This window comes from Athene noctua, chromosome 1 (assembly GCF_965140245.1).
Source record: "Athene noctua chromosome 1, bAthNoc1.hap1.1, whole genome shotgun sequence".
NCBI lineage: Eukaryota > Metazoa > Chordata > Aves > Strigiformes > Strigidae > Athene > Athene noctua.
Window position 1 is genome coordinate 131216711 of NC_134037.1, and position 23970 is coordinate 131240680.

Below are 23970 nucleotides of genomic sequence, written 5' to 3' on the forward strand. Positions count from 1 at the left end.
GGAAATTCTGGGGAATCTCCATCCTTCAAAATGTTCAGACCTCACCTGGATAAGGCCCTGAGCAACCTGATCTAACTTAGGAATTAGCCCTCCTGGGAGCAGGGAGTTGGGGAAGAGACCTCGAGTTCCCTTCACATTGAAATCTTTCTGAGTCTCTATAATTTTGACAGTCTTGTTCCATGAAAAGCCAAGCTGTTTGGAGCAGTAGGAAATCTCAACTTCTGAAGTTCATGTTCATCCATCCACTTAGTGATTTGGCTTCTCTGACACCACAGCAGTTACCCAGAGGTCCTCTGCATCAGTGATGCTGTGTTGCCAGAGTTCCTCCAGCTCCCATTCACACCCCACCAGCCCCTTTACCCTTCACTTTCTGGCTGAGCTGCTAGATCCCTCAGAATGTGTCTCCTTAGGGATTCACAGGCTGGGCAGTAGAGTGGGGCTGCAGGAAATGCTATTGCTGCTCAGTAACAACCACACCCTCTGCCTCTGTTCTAGTTCTGGATGTCTGTCATTGCTACAACGATGCCAATCCCCTGTGGAGGCTTCATGCCTGTTTTTGTTCTAGGTGAGTTTCAACTTTGTGTTGTAGCATGTTGCAGCTGTCTGACAGGTGAAGATAAAAGAGATATTGCGCACGTACCCAGGTTTCTTCCAGTGGATGATGAGTTATTACCTGATGTCTATAACAAGCTCGGTTAACAGTCTGTATACCAGCCTCTGAGTCTGCTTTTGTCACTTTCTCATCTGTCAAATCCAAATGCTGAGGAGGAAATCCCTGTCCTTTTACATAAGGAAAGCCACACTGTGGGAAGGCATGCTGAGCCATGGCCTTCTAATTTCTCTGCCTCTTCACCTACAGAGAAACTTTCATCTTACAATTAGTAGTAGTCGCTCCTTTCATCCCTAAAATTCAGCTAGACGAGATAACCTCAAAACTAGTACCTGCAATGTAATCCACCACTTACTCATTTCTTCTGACTGAAATATGGTGACATACAGGACTTGTTTTTTAACTGGTTTTAATTCCAAGAACAAAAAATAAAAATAATATGATGTTAATGTTAAGAAAGAGAGGCTATATTAGACTAAAGTATAGAGCTCATGAAGCCCAGCATTTAACCCACAGCTCTTAAATGAAATGGTGTGAGCTCAGGACCTCTGGGTTCTGGCAGGCAGCAACTGAACATGAGTCAGTAGCATGCTCTTGCAGTGATGAAGGCTAACCACAAACAAGGCTGCATTAGGAAAAGCCTAGTCAGCAAGGTAAATAAATTAGTTATTTCCCTGCATTCACTGTTTTGGACACAACTGTAGAATATTGTGCCATTTTGTGTCCACCAATATAAGAGATTTTGATAAAGTGCAATGAGTCCAGTGGAAGACACTGAGATTGTTGGGGATCTGGAGCACAAAACAAACAAGGAGAGCCTGATGAAGTTGGGCTTGTTCAGCCTGCAGAAGAGAAGGCCAAGAGGGGTTCTAACTGCAGCTTTCACCAACTAATGCAGTTGGATAGAGAGGATAGAAAGAAACACACAGTAAATAGGGGGTAAAGGCACAAGTTGCAACTGGGGAAAATCTGATGGGACATAAGAAAAAAACTGTTTCCTTGGTTAACGTGCTCACAAAGGCTGGAGAATCTCAGTCCTTGCAGATTTTTAAAGCTTGTCTGGACAAGGCTCTGGGTGACTTGATCTCACTTTTAAATTAGTCCTGTTGTGAGAAGTGGTCAGAACAAGACCTCCAAAAGCCCCTTCCCACTCTTTCATAAGCTGCAATTCCAGTTTTTGGACATTCATAGAATGAGTGTGTGAAAGGCCTCAACTGTGATCTGGATTGACACTGTACATATTCTGAAAATATTTTCTCCTACCTGGGAATCACAAATACCACTGTGACTGGTGTGCCTAAGTTGAAGAATGAGGGGTCAAGTGTATTTACCTATCTTAGTACATTTTTCTCCTCTTGGAGTCTAACTTCTATATTTTGTAACTGACAACTATTTAGTCCCTGGTGTCATTTTAACGTAAGTTTTGATTTTGTTTCTCTTAGAAAATACCCAAGAAATTGCCCAGCACAGACTGGGTGTTCCTTAGATGTTAATTCTGTAATTGTCAGTGATATTTTCCAGGTGCTGCATTTGGGCGCCTTATTGGGGAAATCATGGCATCGCTTTTTCCCAACGGGATCATCTTTGATGGTATAGTTTATCAGATCTTACCTGGAGGGTATGCTGTCATTGGTGAGTCTCCATGTCTTTCTTTTTCTTTGCGTGTTCATCCCCATGACTTTCCTGGATGACATGACATGTTGTTTCTGTATGACAGACGCCTTCTCTCCCTATTCATTTTCTACCCTACCTGGGAAAGGTGCAGCAGCTCTGACAGGAGCGGTGAGCCACACTGTCTCCACTGCTGTGATCTGCTTCGAGCTGACAGGTCAAATCTCTCACATCCTCCCCATGATGGTGGCTGTCATTCTTGCCAACATGGTGGCCCAAAGTCTGCAGCCCAGCCTCTATGATAGCATCATCCAGGTGAAGAAGTTGCCCTACCTGCCAGACCTGGGCTGGAATCACATAAGGTATAGTACTAAAACAGAGGTGGAGGTGGGGAGTGGCAAAGAAATAAAGCAGAAGAACATGAGACTACAGGAGAATAAAAGGTCATGAAAAGGGGATGGTACTACAAAGAAGAGGCCTGCAGTGAGAAGAAACAAGTGGAGGAGTAGAACTAGGGTTTGTATAAAGAAGTGGAGAAAAGTCCTCTTTTTTTCACTTAAAGCACAGGTTTGAATAATCTGCAACATTACTGAATTTGTATTAATATTGCCAAATTGCTTCAGTTTAAAAATTTAAAAATTAAATGCCTCATTTCCATGTTTTTCTGAATATAGTGGGGTTTGGATATTTTTCTCCAGAAAATGTTTGAAATATTGTTTTATTTTGATATTTTGCTTAAAAAAATCAGTTATTCATATACATGTCTTCCTCTCTCTAGTGTACACAGGTATATGCATATGTATATATATGTGTGTATTTGTATGGTGAAGGGTAATGGAGTGGAACTCACCTGTAATGAAAATCCAGTTAATCTGTGTCGATCCTGTTGGAAAGTCCTCTTTGGTTACTATCACAGATTACCTAGCAACTTTATTAAGAACACTTTTTAAAGAAGTGGTCATTTATATATTTCTTTAAGAAATTTATCTGCTAGACATTTTAATGCGCTCTTACGCTTACTGTCCATAAATTCACAGCAAATACAATATCTTTGTTGAGGATATCATGGTCCAAGATGTGAAATTCGTCTCCTCCAACTGTAAATACCGAGACTTGCAAACTCTACTCCAAAGCACCACTGTTAAGACTTTGCCGTTTGTGGACTCAGCAGGTAAGCAATGTGGAAAAACTGGTCCTGAAGACTGCCTCAGTTTAAAGAGCAAAAGAAACTAGTTTTCAAATTACATGCTGTGAATGAGACAGGCTGACCCACTACCTAAAAAAAATCATCCTAAAAATCTTCTGCTGTGAATGATGTATGGCAGAAGGCTGTTTCAGCTGGTCAGACAGGTAAGCTGGAGCGTGGGCAGCAGAGCAGATAGAGCAGGCAAGGTAGGTGTGGGGCGAGTTTGTGGACTGAACTGTGACAACAGGCAGGGATCTTGCATGAGTAAAAAGCCTGCTTCTGATGTGGTGCTGAGGGGTGCCACAACTCAGGGATGGTGAGTGTCCCAAAGCCCTACTGTGTATTAGGAGCAACTAGCAGGGCTGGTCAATGACTCTTGTATAGCTCTAGATGGTACAAGTCTTGGACTTTGAAGAGGTTGGGGGGAGGAAGGGGCAGGGGACATTCAAAACCTTGAAGCAGCTTAATGGTTTCTCTGCTCTGTTATGCAGAGACCATGATCCTTCTGGGGTCTGTAGAGAGATCTGAACTGCAAGCTCTCCTCCAGAGACATATAAGCCCAGAACGGCGGCGGCTCCTCAACAAAGAAACGCAGCAGAAACTGTCTGAGGCAGCCTACGATGGGCACAGCAAGGGACCGTGGACAACCCTGACAAAGCTGAAGCATGAATCTTTTGCTTATGTTGATGAGGATGAGGATACAGAGGAGAAGGGAGAGGTGAGGGAGAGAAGTGGAGAGATTGCAACACAGAGACTGCATAAGAAGTAATAAAGCATTTGGAGAGGCTGAGAAAGAAATTACACAGGGTGGACTTTTATTTTCTCTCTATAACAGCCCCCAAGTCCCACTCCCAGTTACCCAGAGGAGCTCAATGGCCCAACAAGTCCTCTTAAACAAATGCCTGAAACTTTGGAGCCACAGCAATTCCCAGGTATGGTAACTTCTGGCATGCCTCAGCCACATCCTAGCCAGCTTATGGAAGCTTTCATGCTAACTGTGTGTACATGCCTGTGCAAGATGCCGATTTCCCAGAGAATGAGAGAAGGAGCTTTCTCTGCTGTTCCTGTATTAAAGGTACTTTGTTAATGCACCTCAACATCAGTGTAACGTACCTGAAAATATCTTCTGTCTGTGATGCCTCAGAGAGCACAGCAGAAGTAAGCCCACTCAGGCTGCTCCCTCTCTCTCAGTAGTCCCCACTCCATCCTTTGCAAGAACATCTCCTTGGACTTACTCTGGAGAGTCTGTCTGGAAGGGTCCTGTCTCTTGCCTCCTTCAGCCCATGAATGAATTTCCCTGGGGAAAGGAGCCTGAAAGCTAAACATCTCTACTTGTTTTTTGAGTAGCTACAGCTGTTGCTCAGCCATCTCCAAAACTGAACAGCTCCTCCTTTGGACACGCACCTCAGATTCAGATACATTAATATGATGGACGAATACTGATGTATTGTGTTCTTTTGTGTGCCACCCCAGCCTATTTTGGTTCCAAGACTGTACCCATAGCTCATTTCTGATTCATATATCACATATTATCACATATTACATGCAGGATGGTGGGAATATGTTTGTCTTTGAAGTAATTTCCAAATTCTCATTGCCCCTTTCCATATGCATCCTCCAAACCACATTCTCTTTGTGGACTGCAGAAACCTCTCATCATAGCAGTTTATCTCTTGTATCAGATTGTTTGCTGTGTTAGTAGTCTTGCTTGTGGACTGTTCTTCTCTTTTCTTCAGGAACACTGATCTATGACTATTGTCTGCAAGGCTTACTTTGAAATGGTTTATTTCCTCTGCTTGAGGAAAAGATACTGAATGGGAGTATTTATTCTGGCATGTCACAGACACCATCTTACAAATTGAATACTAGATTGTGACTTGCTCAGCCCTGTCATATACCATCTAATATGTCCCTCATATTATTTCCCAGACTACCTTGGACAAGGAAGTGGGCATGGGGCTTAGTATTTTTGTTTCTCACTTGTTCTTCTCTCTTATATATGTGTTTGTTTTCATCCTTCAGACAATTTCAGGCGTTTGAGGCAACTGATCCAGCAGCTCTTGTGCCATTACAACCGTCCACTTGAAACAGAGAGTGCCGTCCAGGTTAGGGATACAGAGAGCCTAGCAGCACCCTGAAGAGGGAAGGGAATGCGATGGAAATAGAGCTTACTACTCAGAGTCATTCAGCATTTGGCCAAACTGTGGACATGTTTATGGTCCTGAACTGACAGCATCAGTGGGCAACTCTCTCCAAGGAGAAAGGGTGTGATTACTGTAAAGCAGTGTGTGTCTTCCTAAAGAGCCATCATTCTTAGGTGTCAAGGCTACCATCATGACTGAATGTGGGCATCTTTCTCAGTGAATAACTTAATGCTGTATTGGCTAACTTGGAATAAAATGCAGTTCTATTCCATTTGGCAAACAGTTCTGGCCAGATGAAAATGAAAAAATGCTTTTGCCTTGTGTCATGTTAGATGCCCTTGGGTACCTGACATATCTACACATGGTGGGTGGACATCATACAGAACCTATGGGAGACCCATCCACTCTAGGACAGTGGTTGGACTCCATGTGGGATATCTGAGAGCATCTAAAGCAGTACTAGATGACCATGTTTAGGCACCTGAATTGTTCCATCAGTATTCCATAGTCAGTCTTCACTGGCAAGGGAAGCACAGCAAGTACAGAGTACACCTTATAATGTATGAGTATGAAGAAAATCTAAACACTCAGTAATACACTATTTGGAACAAAAAGGGGACTGCATAGGGTGAGGAGACTGCACAAATTTTTCCTTTCTGTACCCTGTGAAACTGTGCATTCTTTGTCCTTGAACAGTGTTTTCTCCTACAGGAGCCTGAGGAAGTCATTGAGACAATGAGGCCAGAAGAGGTAAGACTGGGTGCAGAAAGGAAATTAGGTCAATCGAGTGCTTCTTTTGCCTATTGCCTATCACTTGTAATACTTCCTAAGCTCCAACAACCTCAGTGATTGCCACATAAAGCCATAGCTAAAGCCATTTTCTTCTTACAGTTGCACAGCAGGCAAGTCTCACCCAATAAGAGAAGAGATTGTTCTGCTAGGTGTGCTGAGTAAGGCTCTGACTCATCTGATCTTGCTTTGAAGTCAGTCCTGCTGTGAGCAGGGTTTTGGACTAGAGACCTCCACAGGTCCCCTCTCACCTAAATCTTTCTGTGGGTCTATGTTGTTCCTTTAGTTTTCAGACAAAGGGAAGATGCACTCAGAAAGGAAAGCTGAGATGTTCACTCCCTCTTAAGTAGGAAGGAGCAAAAGCTAACTTTCCCAGAAAACCTCTGAGATACTGGAATTGCTGTTTCCATAGGGACTTGACATCTGGCAAGGAAGGGATGGGGACACCTGAGGGGTGTGACATAATGGGCAAGATGAATGATCTACATAGGAAGGAAGAAGCATTAACAGCAGAATGGAACTACTTTGGGTCAATACTGATGATTACTGTAAGAGTGATTCCTCTTCTTTCCTGTGTCAGATAGATGCTTGGGAACAGGAGGAGCTGAACAAGAACGTGTGCTTTGACAACTGCTGCATAGACCCTTCCCCTTTCCAACTGGTGGAGAGAACTTCCCTGCACAAGGTGGGTGCAGATGGCTCTCTGAGGCATACACCATTTTTCTCCACTCTATCATTGCAAGTCTAGTCTATGACTTATTTCTTCTCCTTGTCTTCACCTATAACTACTATTGCCAGCTATTTCCACATCCAGCTACAGAAAGTCAGTTTGTTCCTATAACCTGCATGTACCTTCAATGTCCTGCAAAATGGAAGGCAACATGATAATAAGTATATTTATTAAAATAGCTTTTGGACATTAGATCGGATTTTCCAGCTAGTACATTAACAGAAGCATTGTATGCCTTGCTGCTGGGGGATTTACACCGAGATTTACACACTGTTTTGTCAGTGTGCGGCACTGGAATGAGTGCTTCTGGATTTCTCAGGGTGTTTCTGTCAGGGTGTAGAGTCTGTCTGCTGGAGTGCATGAGAAGAGTTGTTTGAAACCACCCTATATCATAGGCTTCTCTTTGAACTGAAGCACAAGGGAAAAAGAAGCTGCATCACACAACTTCTAGAGTTAGTACATGATGACTGGAGATAAAAGCAATCATTGCCTATCAGGAGTAAGAGAGGACTGGGCTTTCACTCCATGGAAAGGGGAAGCAGTCTACTAAAGCAGAAGTGCACGGTGCATGTTTTTATCAATATTCAATTAATGTGAACTGTCAGCATATGCCTGGCACAAAATTATTATTTACTGTTATCAAAGGGATAAGATAGCCTTGAGAAAAATAAGAACAGGTTAGCATATGCTTAAGTTTGGTGTTTTCTAAAGGGCTGTCTGAAGTGATCTGAAAACCACTATCAAAAATCACTATCGTTGAGAATATAGGGGTTACAATAAATTACACCTGAAGGCTGTAAATACCTCTTGTAAAAAAAGAGCAAATGAGAAACTCTAAAATAACAGACAAGTAAACTTAGCTTGGATGCACAAAAAGTGCAAGAATAAATAATCAAACTATCTGAGACATGCATAGTTAGAGCTAAATGTGAGACTACTGATAATGGCAAGAATATCATAGCTTATCATGATCAAATCATATTTAACCAGTCTGATTAGGGTAAAATGTCTTGTTCCTGAGAAATGAGATTTTCCTTAGTTTACACTTGAATGTGACATTCAGTATCTCATGTGATGTTAAAAAAAAAAACAAACTCCAGCTGTGAAAGAATGGCTTAATGTAAGGCCACAGGTAAAGTCCAGTTAGAGCTCAGCTTAAAGAAGTTGCAGGTTGGAAACATGCCACAGTTGAGCACTGATAATGCTGTAAGTTTTGGAAAGTCTGATCTACAAAGAACAGCAAAATAATGGGGTATATTTAGGCTAAAGAAAAGAAGGCTGATAGCAGTGTCATATCTATCCTTTTAAGAATGCTTTGTAAGAGAAGGGGAATAACTTGTTCGCAGCGTTCCCACTGTACTGGGTAAGCAGTAACAAGATTAAGTTTTGACAGGAAATATTCTGGAACAGGAAAAAAGAAATCTTGTAGTGTTAAGGGAAACACTGGAATAAATAATCTAAGCAGGTTCTGACTTTGAATATTACTGTATGATAATTTCCAGCACCAAAATGAAATAGGATCTGTGTAAGTCTCCAGACACAGAGGGTATTGCATGTGAATCTCTGTTTGCCAGATGCAGGATGGGAGTGACCTTAAGAATGTGCTCTCCATCATCAAACCAATCCAAACTATGGCTGCACAGCAGAAGGACCAAGGGGTACAAAAGGGGTAGTTTCTCACTGTGATATCTGAAGACTTGTGTTCCTTTGTGATTCCCACTTCTAAATCCCAAGTCCCAGCTCTAGTTCCAAGTATCGTGTCCCTGTATCAAAGTCCCTGAATTTTTTTTTTTTGTGGTTTTGCTCACAGACACATACATTGTTCTCGTTACTGGGCCTCAGCCATGCCTATGTAACAAGTATGGGGAAGCTGAGGGGAGTGTTGGCTTTGGAAGAGGTAAGTACAGATCTTTTCATCTCCTCCTAATCAAATGCAAATGTCTTGTGGATCACTGCAATAACTTACAGGTGCTGGACGATCCAGCTGGGAATATATATAACTGCAATTGCTACATTTTCAATCCAGTGTTGAATTCTGAGCCAACCCTTTGGAAACCATGTAGAGGAATGGATGACTATATTTCAGAGGAGGCAGCAGGTGTTGTTTACAGGGATGTTAGATGGTTCATCCTTCTCGTGAACATAGGGCTCTTAACTGGGTGGCTATGACTATCCCTGAAAGTGGTGTGGCATTTGTTATTTACTGTGGAATAAAAAAGTACACCATCAGGGTAAATTAGGCTCTCCACAGGCCCCAGAGGTAGAGCTGTGACTCTCTCTGTGCTTTTACCCTGGACAGCAGATGAACTTCTGCCAGGTAGGGCTGGGTCAGCCCCCTTTTCATTCATTTTTTCTGAACTTTTTGTCTTTTTATAGCTCCAGAAGGCAATAGAGGGCTCCACACGCTCTGGGGTTCGCCTCCGTCCACCCCTTGCCAGTTTCCGTGATACAAACAGGACTTCCATCAGCAGTGAGAAGGTCAGTCAGGCCACTCCGGTGTGGACCCGGCAGGACAACTGCATGGTGGTGGCAGCACAGCAAGCAGCAGACTTGGGCACAGAGAGCCCACTGCCTCCGTGCACACATCTCCCCCAGCCCTCATACGGGCATGAAGACGGGGAAGTCCTGTGCTCCCCTTATGCCACTGATACCGAGTTGGAAGAGATGGAGCTGACAGGGCCAGTAGCTGAAAACATCTCAGACATCCTCAAGGACATAAGCATACACTCCACTGACCTGGATGAGGATGAAGATGAAGAAGAGGATGTTCCTTTATAGCTGGTGTGAGGGGAATAGTCCTCACACTCTTCAGTCGAGCCAGTCTTCTTGTGTTTGCTCCTCAAAGAGAAGCTTTTGGATGGTCTTTGCAATCCCCACAGAGAACTGATTCAGCTGGGAGAAGGGGCATCAGACTGAGCCTTTCTTCTGCTGCTTTCTTTCTGTGCAAAGGCTGCTGGACTATACGGATGTGTGCAGGAGTCAGATGTGGACTGCAAGGTGGCTAAGGGCAAGCTGGTAATGCTTAGGCTTCTGCCATCTCTACATAACACGGCAGAAGGCATAGTAACAGCACATGAATACTGCTGGACAAAGTCAGGATGCTCTGGGTCAATCTGCCACATGGAAAGTGGAGGAGGAGCAGCTTCTCTCATTCTTCACTGGTGTCATCCTTCCAGGCACACCTGACCTGCATGCAGCGTAAGCACAGCTGGACCTCAGCCTGGAAGCATATTGCTACTTCTGACTGCAATCCTGTCCATGTTGCTGCAGTTCCTTTTCACTAGCTCTTATCTTGCATCCCTCCCAAACATTCCCATGTAGAATATTTTTCCTCTTTTTCAACTTTTACTCTGGGATCTTCCTGGATGGGGGTGCAGTTAGGAGCTTCTCCTCTGTCCTTTAGCTGAGCCATGCCATAAAAACAGGTGGAGGTAAAATATTTGGTTTACATCTCATGTCTTGAATTCAGTCAGGGCTCTAAGAAAAGCACTGGAAGGGAGGAAAGCTTCTTTGTGGCCCTTCACCTCTGGAGTTTTTAAATAGAAAGGGAAAATCTTAAGAGGGGGCATCCTCAGTGTTGGACAAAGAGGAGTAAAACAGCGTGTATGCACCTACATTTCAAATACCTGTGTTTGTCTCTCTGAGTCACTGTTCACAATTTTTACAAAGTTACAGTCTTAAAATACAGGAACTCAAACAACCAATTATGGAGTGTTAGCAGGCTGCCAAGTAACGCAGCAGAGGGAAACCACATTTTCTACACTTTGAAAACAGGTTTATCTCTGAAAATTCCTGCTCTCTTTCCTGGTAATTCTACCCTGTCTACTTTCCACATATTACTGCATACCTCAGATCTGAGAATTCCAGCTCTCACTTTTGCCAGCTTGTCTCCATTGTGATTAACAGTAGAGACCTCAACCCTTGTCTGCAGCATCCCTCTCTGTTCCAGTTCTAAATCTGGAGCAGATCTTGGTGTGTATCTTACAAAAAGATGTCTTGTCAGTTCATGTCATGCATGCAAAACCTCAGCATCTGAAGATGCTGCTTTGTTTAACTCGCTGTCCTTGTGAGATTTTCTCAGTAAAGAGGCAAAATCAAATTCTGTGTATTCTGCAGCTTTCCTCTTAACATTCTACATCTCTGTCATATTTTTAGTGTGTCATGGCACTTAGATGCAGTCCCAAGCAGCCTATGGGATGTGTTTCCACTTATCAGCAACAAAGAAATCCAGTCTCTGAGAATATTGTTCTTGGGCATATTCTCCCAGATGTTGCACCTCATCCCCCCTCCCTATATTAGTAAAGCATTACCTAACTTAGAGTGACTGTTTTCACCTTAATAGGTTGTTTTTCATAAGCTGTCCCAAGAGCAAGTAAAAAATATCATTACCTCTAATCCAGTCTCCCTAGGAAAATTCCCTCCTGGCTTTAATTTCAAGGATTGACCTTGCATCAATTCCTCTCAGATGATGCTCATGGGTGGGAGAGTCTGTGACAAGCTTATAATAGAGGGAAATCTCCGCAGCTAGCCTCTTGAAGAGGGAGGGATTTATTTTTGCTGTCCGGAATTCAGAGCCACCAGCTCTGTATTGTCACACATGATCCGCCTCTATAAGCTAACTGGGGACAGCCTGTCCCTGCTTAACTGATCTTCAGTCCTCCAAGGGTCACCTTGTCCTTGTGAGAAGACAGTGGTGATCTGGGGGCAAGTCTCTTGTGCACCAGCTGCTTGCTTCCACCAGGACAGGGTTGTGGCATATTTCTGGCTGTCAGGCATTAGCACACAGCCTCCCTGATACCTTTATGTCACCTTCCCCTGCCTGCAGAGAAGAGGCAAAACAACTGCTATTTTTGTCTCAGGGTACTGTGATAGTCTTTTAAATAAGCAGGGGAGAAAGGATGTTCCTTTTAAAAAACTGTAAATGTGTGGTGAGTGCCAATACTCTGAGACCAAATCTGATCAGCAGGTCCACACACCCTCAGGAAGGACAAGTTTCTCCAATTCAGCCCCAGCTTTATCACTAGTAAGTACAGACTTACATTTTGCAGCTTAGCCAAACACTTGCACTGAGACAGATGAGAAAAAAAGGAGAAACTCTGAGGCTGGAGTCAATACACCTCCCCCTCCTCTCTCCTGAATACAGATATATGTTCTGCTTCAGTCCCATACTTCTCCTACAGTGTGTCGCAGAAGAACTGGGATCTGACTGGCTGAGAAAGCAGATAGAGTCTAAATCAAAGCCAGAGAGTATGTGAGTCATGACAGACAGATTGTGAGCTGGGGGAGATGAAGCTGGAACAAAACCAATGCACATGAAGAGGCTTGGGGAGCTCAGAGTAAGACACAAGCTAAAGTGGACAGTATCCTGAGGTCTGTCACCTGAGAGTGCAAGAGCACACATGGGTGCCCACACATGCACACACACATATCCCTCCATTCCTATTGCCTCTAGCTGTCCCAGAGTTACCATGAGGAGCTGGATTGCTCTCTGTGGGGAAGCTGAAAGGTGGGTGTTACTGCTGCTCTTTGGAGGCACTACTCAAAATCCATTCCAAGTATTCCACCACTCTTGGAGCAGAAGCATCATTCATCTGCACCATTTTCTCACCTGGGAAAAAGTATGCATACATGAACGTGTATAGGGAGCCAGGAGTGGACAAAATGCATACTGTAAAGATGGTTTGCAGTGGCTGAAGATGTTTCCACTTCTATTTTACCAATAAAATCTTCACTGAGCTGATGCCAAGTACTTTAATAGGTGTAAAATGTGCAGTAAACTGACACTGAACCTTTGTCAAGGAAACGCTAAGCTTGTGCCCTCTCGGGCAATCCCAGTAGGCCCCCTCAAAGTTCAAACTTGAAACCTTTGTCCAGCAAACAAAGTCACACTGATCTGTCACTCTAAAACCTGCATCTCTCATCCTATCCAAGTAGCACAGACTTAGCTACCTATACACAAAAATAATTTTTTCCCCAACCTAAAATATCCCCAGAATATTTATCAGCAGTGAGGCCTTCCCATTCAGCTAGAAAGTCAAATCTCAGATCTGCCCCCAAAAATCCAAGCACAAGCCTTGAAAAACAAGAAGCTCTCAGTCTGTTTTGCCACAGAAACTTGCTTTTCTCCTAAATAACATGTGCAGTTGCTTAGAATCATCATTCTGGGCAGAGATTCATGTTACACCAAGCTTGCCACTACCACTCAAAGTACTAAAATAGAGCTGATCTTGTTCAGCCTTTTTAACTCCAAGCACCTGCTGAACTACATTTGGTACTCAACAAATAATAGTCTGAGAAGAACACAATAGTGAAAAATCTCCATCAGAGCAGAAAAATTTGGGAAAACACAAACAACACCACCACCACCAATAACAAAAAAAACTAAAAGAAAAGATCCTTTGACCTTGTATCTTCGAGATAAATGTATTATTAATCTCAAATAATTGCCAGTTTGCTGATAAACTGTTAATGAAGTTATCGTTTTCTGTTAAATTTTAATCTAGAAGTTAAGAAGTTAGAGTTAAATTTTCAGAATTTATCTGTTAAATTTTAATCTAGGAAAGGTTGAACTCTTCCTTTTACCTGGCATTTAAATGTGAAAGAAGTTTTGTTTTTAAACTCATCAACATAAAGAATTGAAAAAAATAAGGAAGACTTAAGGTTGACAAGACAACAGCTAGAGCTTTGGGTAGTTATGACAAGGCCTTATAAGAGACTTGGTCATGATCCAGATGAAGGAGAAAACACATGAGGAGGGATTACTGGACAGCAAGAAGAATTTTCCTGAACAACGTAACTTTTTTTTATTGGCAAATTATTTTAGATTAAAAAACCCTCTAGTTTGCTAACCCTATGGACAAAACCAGTCAGTACAAGCAGAAACAGAGACAGACAGAATCAAGAGTTCATAAAAAATAACTCCCCCTTTCTCTCCCGTTATACAAACACTGTGTAGAAGTGTGTGTTTTGTGGCCAAAGAGTACAAGACAGGGCAATAACCAGCTGAGCAAGTAAAGATTCCTCATTGCCAAATTAGTTCAACCCCAGGAAGAGTATAATCTAAAACACACTATTAAAAATACTGTTACAGCAAGTACTAAGTTGTTCATGGCCACATAAGCAAGGATCTGGGCCCAGCTCTCATAACAATTTAATCAACAGTGGAGACCAATAATTAATATTTCCGAACAAAAGCCATGCTTGAGCATTAGTGTTCTCAAATAGAGAAAAACATTTTTTATCTTACGCTACGTGATGCAAAACTTTTTAAGGCCTTATTTGTGGGAGGTAAGCTTAAAGTGGTCCTGACTGTAAACCACAGGCTCTCATTGTGTGCCCCTGCCATACTAGACAGACAACCCTGTGCATGTGTATTCACACACACACACACACACACAAACACCACTTTTTTCAGATCCCAGGTGTGCCATAGTAGATAGCTCTTCAATTGGGGTTGCCTGTGCTTTGAGTCACATCTCCCCTCCTTCCTCAGCTTGCTGGAAGTAAGTCCTGATGCAGCCACACAGTACTAAAGACTCAACTGTGGACACTGCTAGAATTAGTGTGCTAGCTAAATGAAGGCAGTCTCAGCCAAATCTATTAGTAGTTCAAGCACTGGCCTGTCAAATGAGCCTTTGCTCACATCCCAACAGTTTTGGTGTGCTGCTTGTGCAAACATCTTGTGCTCCATAGTAAAACCAGTTACCGAAACAGATCTAGTCAACTTGAAGGATTGCACTTGATATGGAGGACAAAGTATGTTGAGGAAAAGTCCAGTAGCAAATTTATAAAGGAAACAGAATGTAGAGAAATTAAAATGTGAAGTACATGCTTTATATGTGACAATCTAAAAGCTGATAATATCTGGCTATTTACTGAATAGCTACTTAGTTAGTTTGAAGAACAGAAGGTAAAAATATAAGACCTACCAAGATATGTTCAGAACTAAATTCACACAAACTCACTCAAGATGGAAGCTTTTCAGTTCTTCCACACAGAAACAAGTACAAAAGACAGTAATGGAAAGCTTATGAGGAATACATTTGCCAAAAAAAAAAACTAATCTGCTTTTTTCCCCCCTCAAACTTCTACAGTGCACTTAAAGAAATGGGCCGTGAAAAGAAATGGGAGCTGTGAGATGGTTGGATTATGATCAAACATGTCACAGATTCTTATGCTTAAATCAAATTTGCGGTTTCTCTGGCACAGAAGATATGAACTGTCTGAGGGACTGTACAGAAAATACCCTTCCAGCTGGCAAAGTGAAGAGCCAGTGAGGTGTGCAGCATAAGAATGGTCCTATGCCCTTTTTATTTACTGTTTTCATTATGACATGAAAGTAACATAGGAGAGCTTGTAAGGCAGTAACATGAGAGAAACATATGGTAGATTTGCCATCTAGTCTAAACAGAGAAATAAGCAGAAATTAGAGATGAGAGACTAGGGCAGATGCCACAGAATGAGGTTCCGGTTGGGGCTAAGCAGTTAAATCTAGAGGAGATGTATTTAACTAAGTGATAAATCTAGACTAGTATGATGGCAAAAGAGTTCTGTTGGGTGATGCATTGAGCAGTTAGACACCATCTTTGTAGTGTAATGTGAAATTAAGAAAAAAAGACATTTTTCCTATGCAGAGGTAAAAACCAACCCAAATTTAAGAGGAGTACTAGGGAACTTACAGCATTGACAAACACCCCCCCAACCCCCCCCTCCCCAAACTTAAAGGAGGTAAGTATGTGTGTCTTATGTAAGTCACAATTAATTATATTCATCATAATTATGCAGACATACATACCAAGGGTTGGGTGGGAATCTATTCAGTAGCAAAGGCAGGTAAACTGGCAGAAAGCAAACTAACTTCAAATAGAACACAGAAAGCAAAGATCAGCTAAATAGCCCCAATTGTAATGTATACTGTGCCTTAAGCAGGGCAAGTGACACTGCTTAGCCCCTGTAAGAACTGGCAGAAAAATGCAAGTATCTTCAGAGGGAAGTAGGTATCTTTTATAGCTAGAACTTGAAATTCTCATATGGTAAACAAAACTCTACTGGATCTGGCCTAATGTCCTAAACCAGAAGCAGATGATACAATAATGCTGGAAGTGCAGGGATGTTCCTTTCCCTCTGGGTCAACCAATTCCCCAACCTGCTATGAGGACAGCAGGCTGAGAAGCACTGATTTAAAAGTGAAATGTGAACTCAGAGATCCTTGCTACCCAGTGTCAGTGCCTTTTACAACCCCAGCATCAGACTCCTCTTTGTGTCCTGTCCTAATCTGCTGCTGTGAAACTTTTGTCCAACTCTGTACCAGATGTGTCTGCATGTCACCAGTATTGGGACAAAACATGTATCCTCTGGAGAATGCTGTTTCAGTGTAACAGAAAAACTCACTCTGTGCTAAACTAGAGGATTCTGTTGATGTGATGCTGTCTCTCATCAAATTGCCACAATGGCCTGGGATTTGTGTCATGGTAGCCACAGGCACACATGAGATTTTAGCCCTGTATAGTTAAGCATGTGATGTTCTTATCCTCTTAATGAGAAATAGTGTGTCATATACTTCCTAGTCTGGGGTGCTTCTCCAAGCCACCATGGATGCTTTTCAACGCCCTCCGTCAGACTATCTCACTGAGACCCACCCCATCTTCCTAGGATCTTGCTTCTTCAGACGCAACTCCCCTGGAACCAGTCCCACAGAAATAAAACACTTCCACCAGCCAGGATGGCAAGACCACATTCTGTTTAATAACAACTCCATAAAGGACTGTACATGCTATTTTGAGCTACCTCCCCTCCTTTACTGTGGTTACTGCCACATACAGGCATGGAGGTGTATAGTGCCATATAGTTTCCTAAGTCTGTATGTAGTGTGTGTACATGTATGAATGTGGTTGTATATGTATGTATTTATATATATCTTTGTAGAAGTGCTATAAGTCACATTATCAAAACATGCGAAGTATATCCAACAAAAATTTTCAGGCAAACATGTTTTGGAGCTGGAAGACCAAAGGCAAATCAGACTCATTTTAGTTATTAAGGGCTTGTGTGGGACAAGGTAAGGATGAAAGCTTTCAATAGTGGGTCACTTTCCCTTTTTGTTTTTACTTCCATTCAGTATGTTCCCCCCACCCCAAACATCAATGCACCTCTGTAAACACTATCTTGAAAGAAATCATATAATCACCATGCAGCCTCCCTCCTACAGAAATTGTGTACAGGCTTGGGGGAAGCTCTTTAAAATTGCTTTGCAGCAACTTCTGTTGTCCCATATGCTTATGCTAAAGCAGTTTCACACACTGAGAATACAACATTTAAAAACCCAAGCCTTTACTTACTTTTAAACATGCCACCCTTCAGACTCCCATCCCCTTATACCTCCCAAATCCTCAGTCTGTACCCTCCCATATTCAAAAAGAGCTGAAACAAGAGAAATCCTGTTCCCTGTAAAATTTCTTTTGAGTCCAAATTTTATAGTGTAGGGATTCCCAGAGACCTGCAATCATGTACAATATCCACAAATCAGAGAAGAAAAATTGAAGCCAAACAAGAATATGTAACTGCAAAAGAGCTTTTGGCTTGCTACATTGCTCACACATGCAGTATCTGAAAAGATGGGAAGTCCACCTGTATTTGCCTCATGGGAACTTGGTAGAGCCCTGGAAGAGCTGGATTTCACGGCCAACAAAAATGAACCCAGAAGGCCAGTGAATGTGGACTAGATCCCTTTAGCTTATTAGAAGTAAATCCTGGTGCATGGTCTTGTCTCCATAATGGAAAAGAGCCTTTTTTAGATGTTTTTTGTCTTGCTAGCATGGACATTTGATCCCTTATGGGAAAGCAAAAACAAGACTAGGTTTCAGAGGGCATTTAAAATGTCCCCAGTCAAAGGAAGATGAGGAAGATCCTCAGTAGCATTCTTTCCACAGAACACTGCAACCCTCTCTTCCTAGAAGATAGCAGTTACTACTCATCAGTAGATAAGTCCTGCCCATGGCAGGGGAGTTGAAACTAGATGATCTTTAAGGTCTATTCCCACCCAAACCATTCTATGATCCTATGATATCTGCACTGAGAATATTCTTGAGCAAGTCTTCATAGTTTTACTAAGCATACACTTTCTCAGAGAGTCACGGCCTGACTAAAGTTTTCTTCTTCCAATGTGTATCTCAACTGAAAAAATACATCACAGATTTATTTTCTTTTGTGCAGATCAACACTGACAAATCTCTTGATTTCCAAGGAAAAGATAATAGTTTGTTCTGCCCATGCTGGGGAAAAATGTCAGTACAAGGATGTACATAGACCCTAATATTCTAAGCACAGGTTTTCCATGCCCATTTCTTAACATAATAACCATTTGTCTTCTATCTCTATCCCAGTCAGTTCAAGAAGCTGGCTGTGCTACTGAGAGAGCATAGTGTCCCCAACAGTCTTGCCCAGGCTCCATAGCATGTTCTGAGACAAAGAGAGGCACTGATCTGGCACAGATGTCCAGCTCTTCTCTTCTGCTCCTGTGCAGGTTCACTACTACTTAGCCTGGAAAAAGCCTATGATACAAAAGAGGCACCTGATGTTGATTTTACAGCTTGCATTCATGTATGAGACTGTAGGCTGTCCTACATGTACATTTAGTTCTAATAGGCACTACTTTACTCACATTTTCCCTGTTTATTTTTCCTTTCCCTGAGCGATGGCACAGAGTCTTTTTCCCTGTCAGATTGCTATAGGAGAAGGGACTGATGAAACTGTTACTTATTTACATTTTTCTAGATGTAAGGGCACCAGCTGCTGATAATCTCTGTACTGTGATAGATTTTTTTTTTCTTTCATTTCCTTTTTCTTTTGGAAAAAGTCAGCTAGTTTAAGGGAAATGTTGAATTGTTTAGAGTTGTCTGAACAAGGAACATGGGAAATTCCATCTGGGAGAAATTAAAAGGAAGAGCTTAGACTATGCCAACATCGCTCTGCTCTCTACAACATTTAGAGGTGGATTTATTTTAGTTCTTTTCTCCTTCTAGGCAATTACCAATATAATAGTTAAGGCAAACTGAGTTATATTTAGATATTTTGGCTTTCCAGTGAGAACAGAACTCCTATTAACTTCATTTGGACAACGACTAAGTTCTTATTCGGTGTATTTCTTATATGATTCTCCTGAAGAATTAAGCATACTGTGAACTGTTTTTCAACCATGATGAAAGAGAAGCCAGCAGATGCTCAAATTCAGAGAGGTCTCTTTCCTATCGCTCAACCTTACAGAAAGAAGTGTGGTTTGGACAAAGGGGTACCATAAACTGCACCAATCCTGGAGCTACAGCTCGTGTAGCAATTCTGTACCTGAACCCATTCTATCTGGAGTCTGCCATGAAGTTTCCTACCTGTGCTGTGTAAACATCAGACATCAAGCTTTTCTTGATCTTTTTCCCAAGCCTTTCTCTCAATGTCCTTCCCTCTGCGGCTAGACTTGCTGTTGCACAGAGCACACACTGTTGTCTACAAGCCTACCTTGCCTCACCCCATACCTCATATCTGTCAAATTAAGAAAACAGTTTCCTTCTCTCCAGTTCTCTGGGCCTACAACTAATATCTTCAGTTGTTGCTGTACACAGTACATATGCACAGACTCTGTTTAGGTGTGAATGACCATTCTGGATCTCACACTAGATTGGAACTGGCTTAAATATAGGGACAAATCTCACCTCCAACAACTGTGCTTCACTCCTGCACAAGGCCCTGCCTCTTGCAATTACAGGAGAAGACTCATTAGCATCTTTAGCTGCCATGGAGTGTAACCACTGAGTGCATACGAGATTTGTGCATGTTAATTTTATTAATTCCATGCATATATCAAGTTACTCATCTCCTCCTGCCCTATTGCAGGGGTTTCTCCCAAAGGAGCCTGTGGATTGGGAAGGAATAGTGAGGGAAATAACAAGGCAATAAATAACATGACAGACCAAATCAGAGAAAAGCATACTAGAAATTCTAAGGAAAACAGTATGGAAGGAAGAGGGGAATATGTCCTCCCTGTTACCCCAGCTGGGTTTATTATTCTCAAACAGATATTTCATAAACAGCTTAAGCCAATTTAAATTACATCTGCAACCAAAGAAATAGTCTTCAACATGACCATCTGCACGTTTCACCAGCCCTCAGTGATGCTTGCCTCACCAAGTGAAACACCACGAGGAGCTGATCCCACTGAAACCTTTATTTGGTAGGGGACTGGGCTGGTTTTCAATCGGACCAATTCCTGAGCACCCAAATGAGTGTCGGCACTAGTGCTTCTTAGGTAGTAGAAGTATACAACTGGTGGTGATGGAAGGGAGGAGCTGCATCCTTTTAGCAGCTTAGACAACTCATGAAGATCCCATTTCAAAGTACACTTACCCACTTTCCCTAACCTGATACAAAGGCCAGCTGCTGAGAATAGTGTTCCCTCTCCCTTTGCTCACAGCTGGTCCCTCTTTGCTTTTATAGTAGGGTGCAGGGGGTAAAGTGCAGTGGCTTGCTGTGGGGGTCAACTGTGCATCAGCATCTGCACAAGCACTGTGGGAGATGAGCTGGCAGGGCAGACTGCTTCCTCCTTCACAGCAGCTCACTTTTTGATCACCTTAGAGGTATGGTTCTGTTCTCTACTGCAAACCTATCATGAAAGGTGATGTTAAAGTTTTTAAGAGGGAAAAGCAAGTGGGTGACTTGTCAGCAGCTTCCCAGAAGATGGTGATTTAGAGGCACAGAAAATTAAAGAAGCAGATTGACTTCTCCATCCCAGAGCCTGAGATAATAGTTGTAGACAACTCACAAGGCTTGTAAAGAAAGCTTAAGATTTATATAAAAGAAAAACTTATGAAATAGTGTAACTGATCAGATATGAGCAATCATGGGAAAAGGAACAAGAATTTTCTTGCAGTAGAATCTGAGATCTTTTTCAATTAGGGTCACTTGTGTTTAAGCCTTTCTTCACATTCAGCACAATAATTTCAACAAGTTCCCATTGAGGACAAAGGCCTGGGGGGAAAGATGGGAATCTTCTACCTCCACTGCTTCAAGAAAATCCAAAAGTTTTATGTAATGCAGGTCTGATTTACAAAGGGTTTATGTAAACGAACAGCTGGGTTCAGTTTCTTAATAACTATAGATCAGCTTACCTTTCTTTCTTATTTTCAGTCTCACAAATTCCATTTGGGCTCTGAGTATTTGGCTGGACTCTCTCCAACTCATCCCTTCTCACCAGGATAAAGGCACTGCAGGCCAAATTTTGATCACAGAGCACCTGTGCCTCCCATATGCTTCAATAAGTGCAGCTATAGAATAACGGCTTTTCTGGGAAATGTACTGTAGGTTCCAGGTCCCTCTCTATGATATTGGATACACACAAGCAGCAGGCCTGTTACATAAGAAAAGGCCAGGTTATACAAACCATTTTCCAAGAGATTCAAACTGACTTTCCAGTTCAGCTCAGGTAGCAAGTGTGGATGGGCAGACCTGCTCTCTGCAGTCAAGCTCCTGGCAAACGTAGATACAATTTCTCTTTTAGATTCTGGAGAGGACATGGAAAATAGCCTTTTTCTTTTTTTTTTTTTTTTTTTTTTTTTCAGAAAAAGGCTGAACTCTTACTATTCACAGAAAGTCAAAAAGTTTATGAAAAAAATTTATAGAATTTAGTAAGCTTGAAAGTTTTTGTAGAGAGTAGTATTCAAACCAGTCTGAATTCACAGAGAGAGTCTACAAGTTTCTAAAGATCAAGTTATAGAATTATACAGCAGTGTATAATTCTCTATCCCATTCCACAGAGGTTAGAAAGCTCTACAGATAGGTTTCCTCTTCCTATTGAAACCCCCAGAATTTTCTATAAGGTTAACTTTTTTCATACTTTTTGCCTGTCACTGTCCTGCATGGAGACAATGTACATCTTTTAGACATCAATCAGACATCTTAGTAAATGTAGCACATGTCCACACTAAAAGAAAATGAAGCCCTGGGTAAGCTGACCCACTGTCCCAGTCCTGTAAACAATACAGAAGGATCATTAGAAGCTACTCTGAAAGTTACCGTAAACATCCAGATTGGTCCGGGAGAGGCACATGGGAATGAAATGGTTTGGAGAAAAAAGCAAGAAGACACCCAAATCTTCTCCCACAGAGGAACATACCTGACCATTTTTGATTCCCTGAAGGCTTTTTAAAAAAGCCATAGAAGGTTAACACTTAATCATCTGTCATCTACTGAGGTGCCCTTGGCACTTGCCCCATCTCCCTATTCTGGCTAGTGTGATTTCCTAGGCCCTGCTCCATGGCTAGACCCAAACCAGTTCAGGACAGTGAGCTTGCACTGGCTCCACAAGAACTGTAGGAGATCATCTTTGTAGGAGATTGTCCTGCCCAGGGGAGGGTAGCACCTGAATGTGTAAACATCTTTAGAGAGATATTGAAAGGTCATCATTCAGGAGAAGAGCTACCTCCTCAGAGAGATGTAAGCAAGCCCAAGCAAATGGGTAAAAAGATGGTCACAAAAACTTGTATCATCTCTTACCTACACCAAATTACCAGCCTTACTTAAATATCCCACAGGTCTTTCCTTTAGAGGTGCAATGGTGAGGGAAGACAGATCCGCTTGAAGTGGACTTGGCTGGAAAGAGTTGGGTTTTCATAGAGGAGAGCCTCTTCATGCAGCTGCCTGTGTAAGTGGGAGAAAGCTGAGTGGGGTAAAGTTCTACCTGAGAGTCCCATTTGTACTTCTCATAATTCCTGGACATCATCCACTTTGCTTGGAGTTTAGCTGTCTGAACTCTGACACATGATGATATTACTTCAGTCACATTTTATTCTCTTCAGACATTCTTCCCTGCAAATATGCTAGGACTAAACTTGAATCAGGACAGGAGCATGTATCACTCTGCTGTCATCCAAAAAATACACCAAGCCTGAAGAGGAGGCAAAGAAGAGACAAATGTATCATGAGTTAAACAGAGTAGATATGAGTCAGAGTAAGTGAGAAAGTCGCCCCTGGGACAGTATGGCACTGTCCGGGCAAATTCCTTTCTCTAGCTCATCAGATCTATCATCTGATCTAAACCCATGCTTTGCTGATGCTTCTTTGCAAGAGGTATTGCAATTAAAATTCAGCACTTGGGTAATCTCTGCTGGTTCTGCTCAGTACTCTAGAAAAATCGATAGCCTTGTACAATTTTTTCTTTTGCTTTTGCTCTTTTATTTTCTGGTTAAGAGCTTGAAAGGAAGCGTTTGCTCCTTTCAAAACCCCTTCACCCCCAAAAGGAGGTCTGTAGAAACATGGAGAGGAATTGCAAGAGACCAAATTCCCCCTCATCAATAAACCATAATTTGTTAGCAAAAAAAACCCAGAAACAGAACCCGTATAAATGGGGAATACTCCTGAAATCAGCTTTCTCCACTCCTAAAAGAAGAGAGGGAGGGAAAAGAAACAGACCCAGTACTGAGCATTATTTACATTGCTTTGGGGTAGGAAAACAAAAGAAGAAAATATAGGCAGGAAGAAGAAATAAATCGGAGGAGAAAACTTCCCCTCACACCCTTTTTTCTCCAGCTACATTTGGCACTGCAGAAGGAGTGACAGAAATGGGAAAGATGCAATATTTATGTTAAGTGATGACTGGAGTACAGGCCTTTCCCACTATTAACTGCTTTGTTAGGAACACTCACCCAGCGATATAAAAAGGTTACAAAAAGCAAAAACTAGAAAACTCCAACGTAAACTGGGTATCTGTGATCTCATAGCTGTACACACTGTTCCTGGATCTGCTGCCTACTCTCTGGTCTCCCCCTACTGCTGGTAAGGGAAAAGACAGAAGGATGCAGCAGCAGCACCAAGATGGACATGTTCTCAAGCCCCCTGCAAGAGTCAGCTTTTTATGACT

The 23970-nt window shown here is 42.2% G+C and overlaps 2 protein-coding genes across 3 annotated transcripts in view; one reads left to right on the plus strand and one right to left on the minus strand.

The window, feature by feature from the left end:
- Nucleotides 1-10025, plus strand: part of CLCN1 (chloride voltage-gated channel 1) — a 63018-nt gene extending 52993 nt beyond the window's left edge. The window contains exons 13-23 of the mRNA XM_074927340.1: nucleotides 496-565; nucleotides 2132-2242; nucleotides 2370-2583; nucleotides 3259-3392; nucleotides 3899-4125; nucleotides 4243-4339; nucleotides 5430-5512; nucleotides 6263-6301; nucleotides 6921-7025; nucleotides 8881-8967; nucleotides 9447-10025. Of these exons, the coding sequence (XP_074783441.1) occupies nucleotides 496-565; nucleotides 2132-2242; nucleotides 2370-2583; nucleotides 3259-3392; nucleotides 3899-4125; nucleotides 4243-4339; nucleotides 5430-5512; nucleotides 6263-6301; nucleotides 6921-7025; nucleotides 8881-8967; nucleotides 9447-9848 (1569 nt within the window). The 3' untranslated portion in view covers nucleotides 9849-10025. The remainder of the gene's footprint in view (nucleotides 1-495; nucleotides 566-2131; nucleotides 2243-2369; nucleotides 2584-3258; nucleotides 3393-3898; nucleotides 4126-4242; nucleotides 4340-5429; nucleotides 5513-6262; nucleotides 6302-6920; nucleotides 7026-8880; nucleotides 8968-9446) is intronic.
- Nucleotides 10026-16792: 6767 nt separating this feature from the next.
- Nucleotides 16793-23970, minus strand: part of FAM131B (family with sequence similarity 131 member B) — a 55726-nt gene continuing 48548 nt past the window's right edge. For both annotated transcript variants that reach the window (XM_074895696.1, XM_074895686.1), the window contains one exon: nucleotides 16793-22998. The gene's annotated coding sequence lies outside the window, so the exon portion shown is untranslated. The remainder of the gene's footprint in view (nucleotides 22999-23970) is intronic.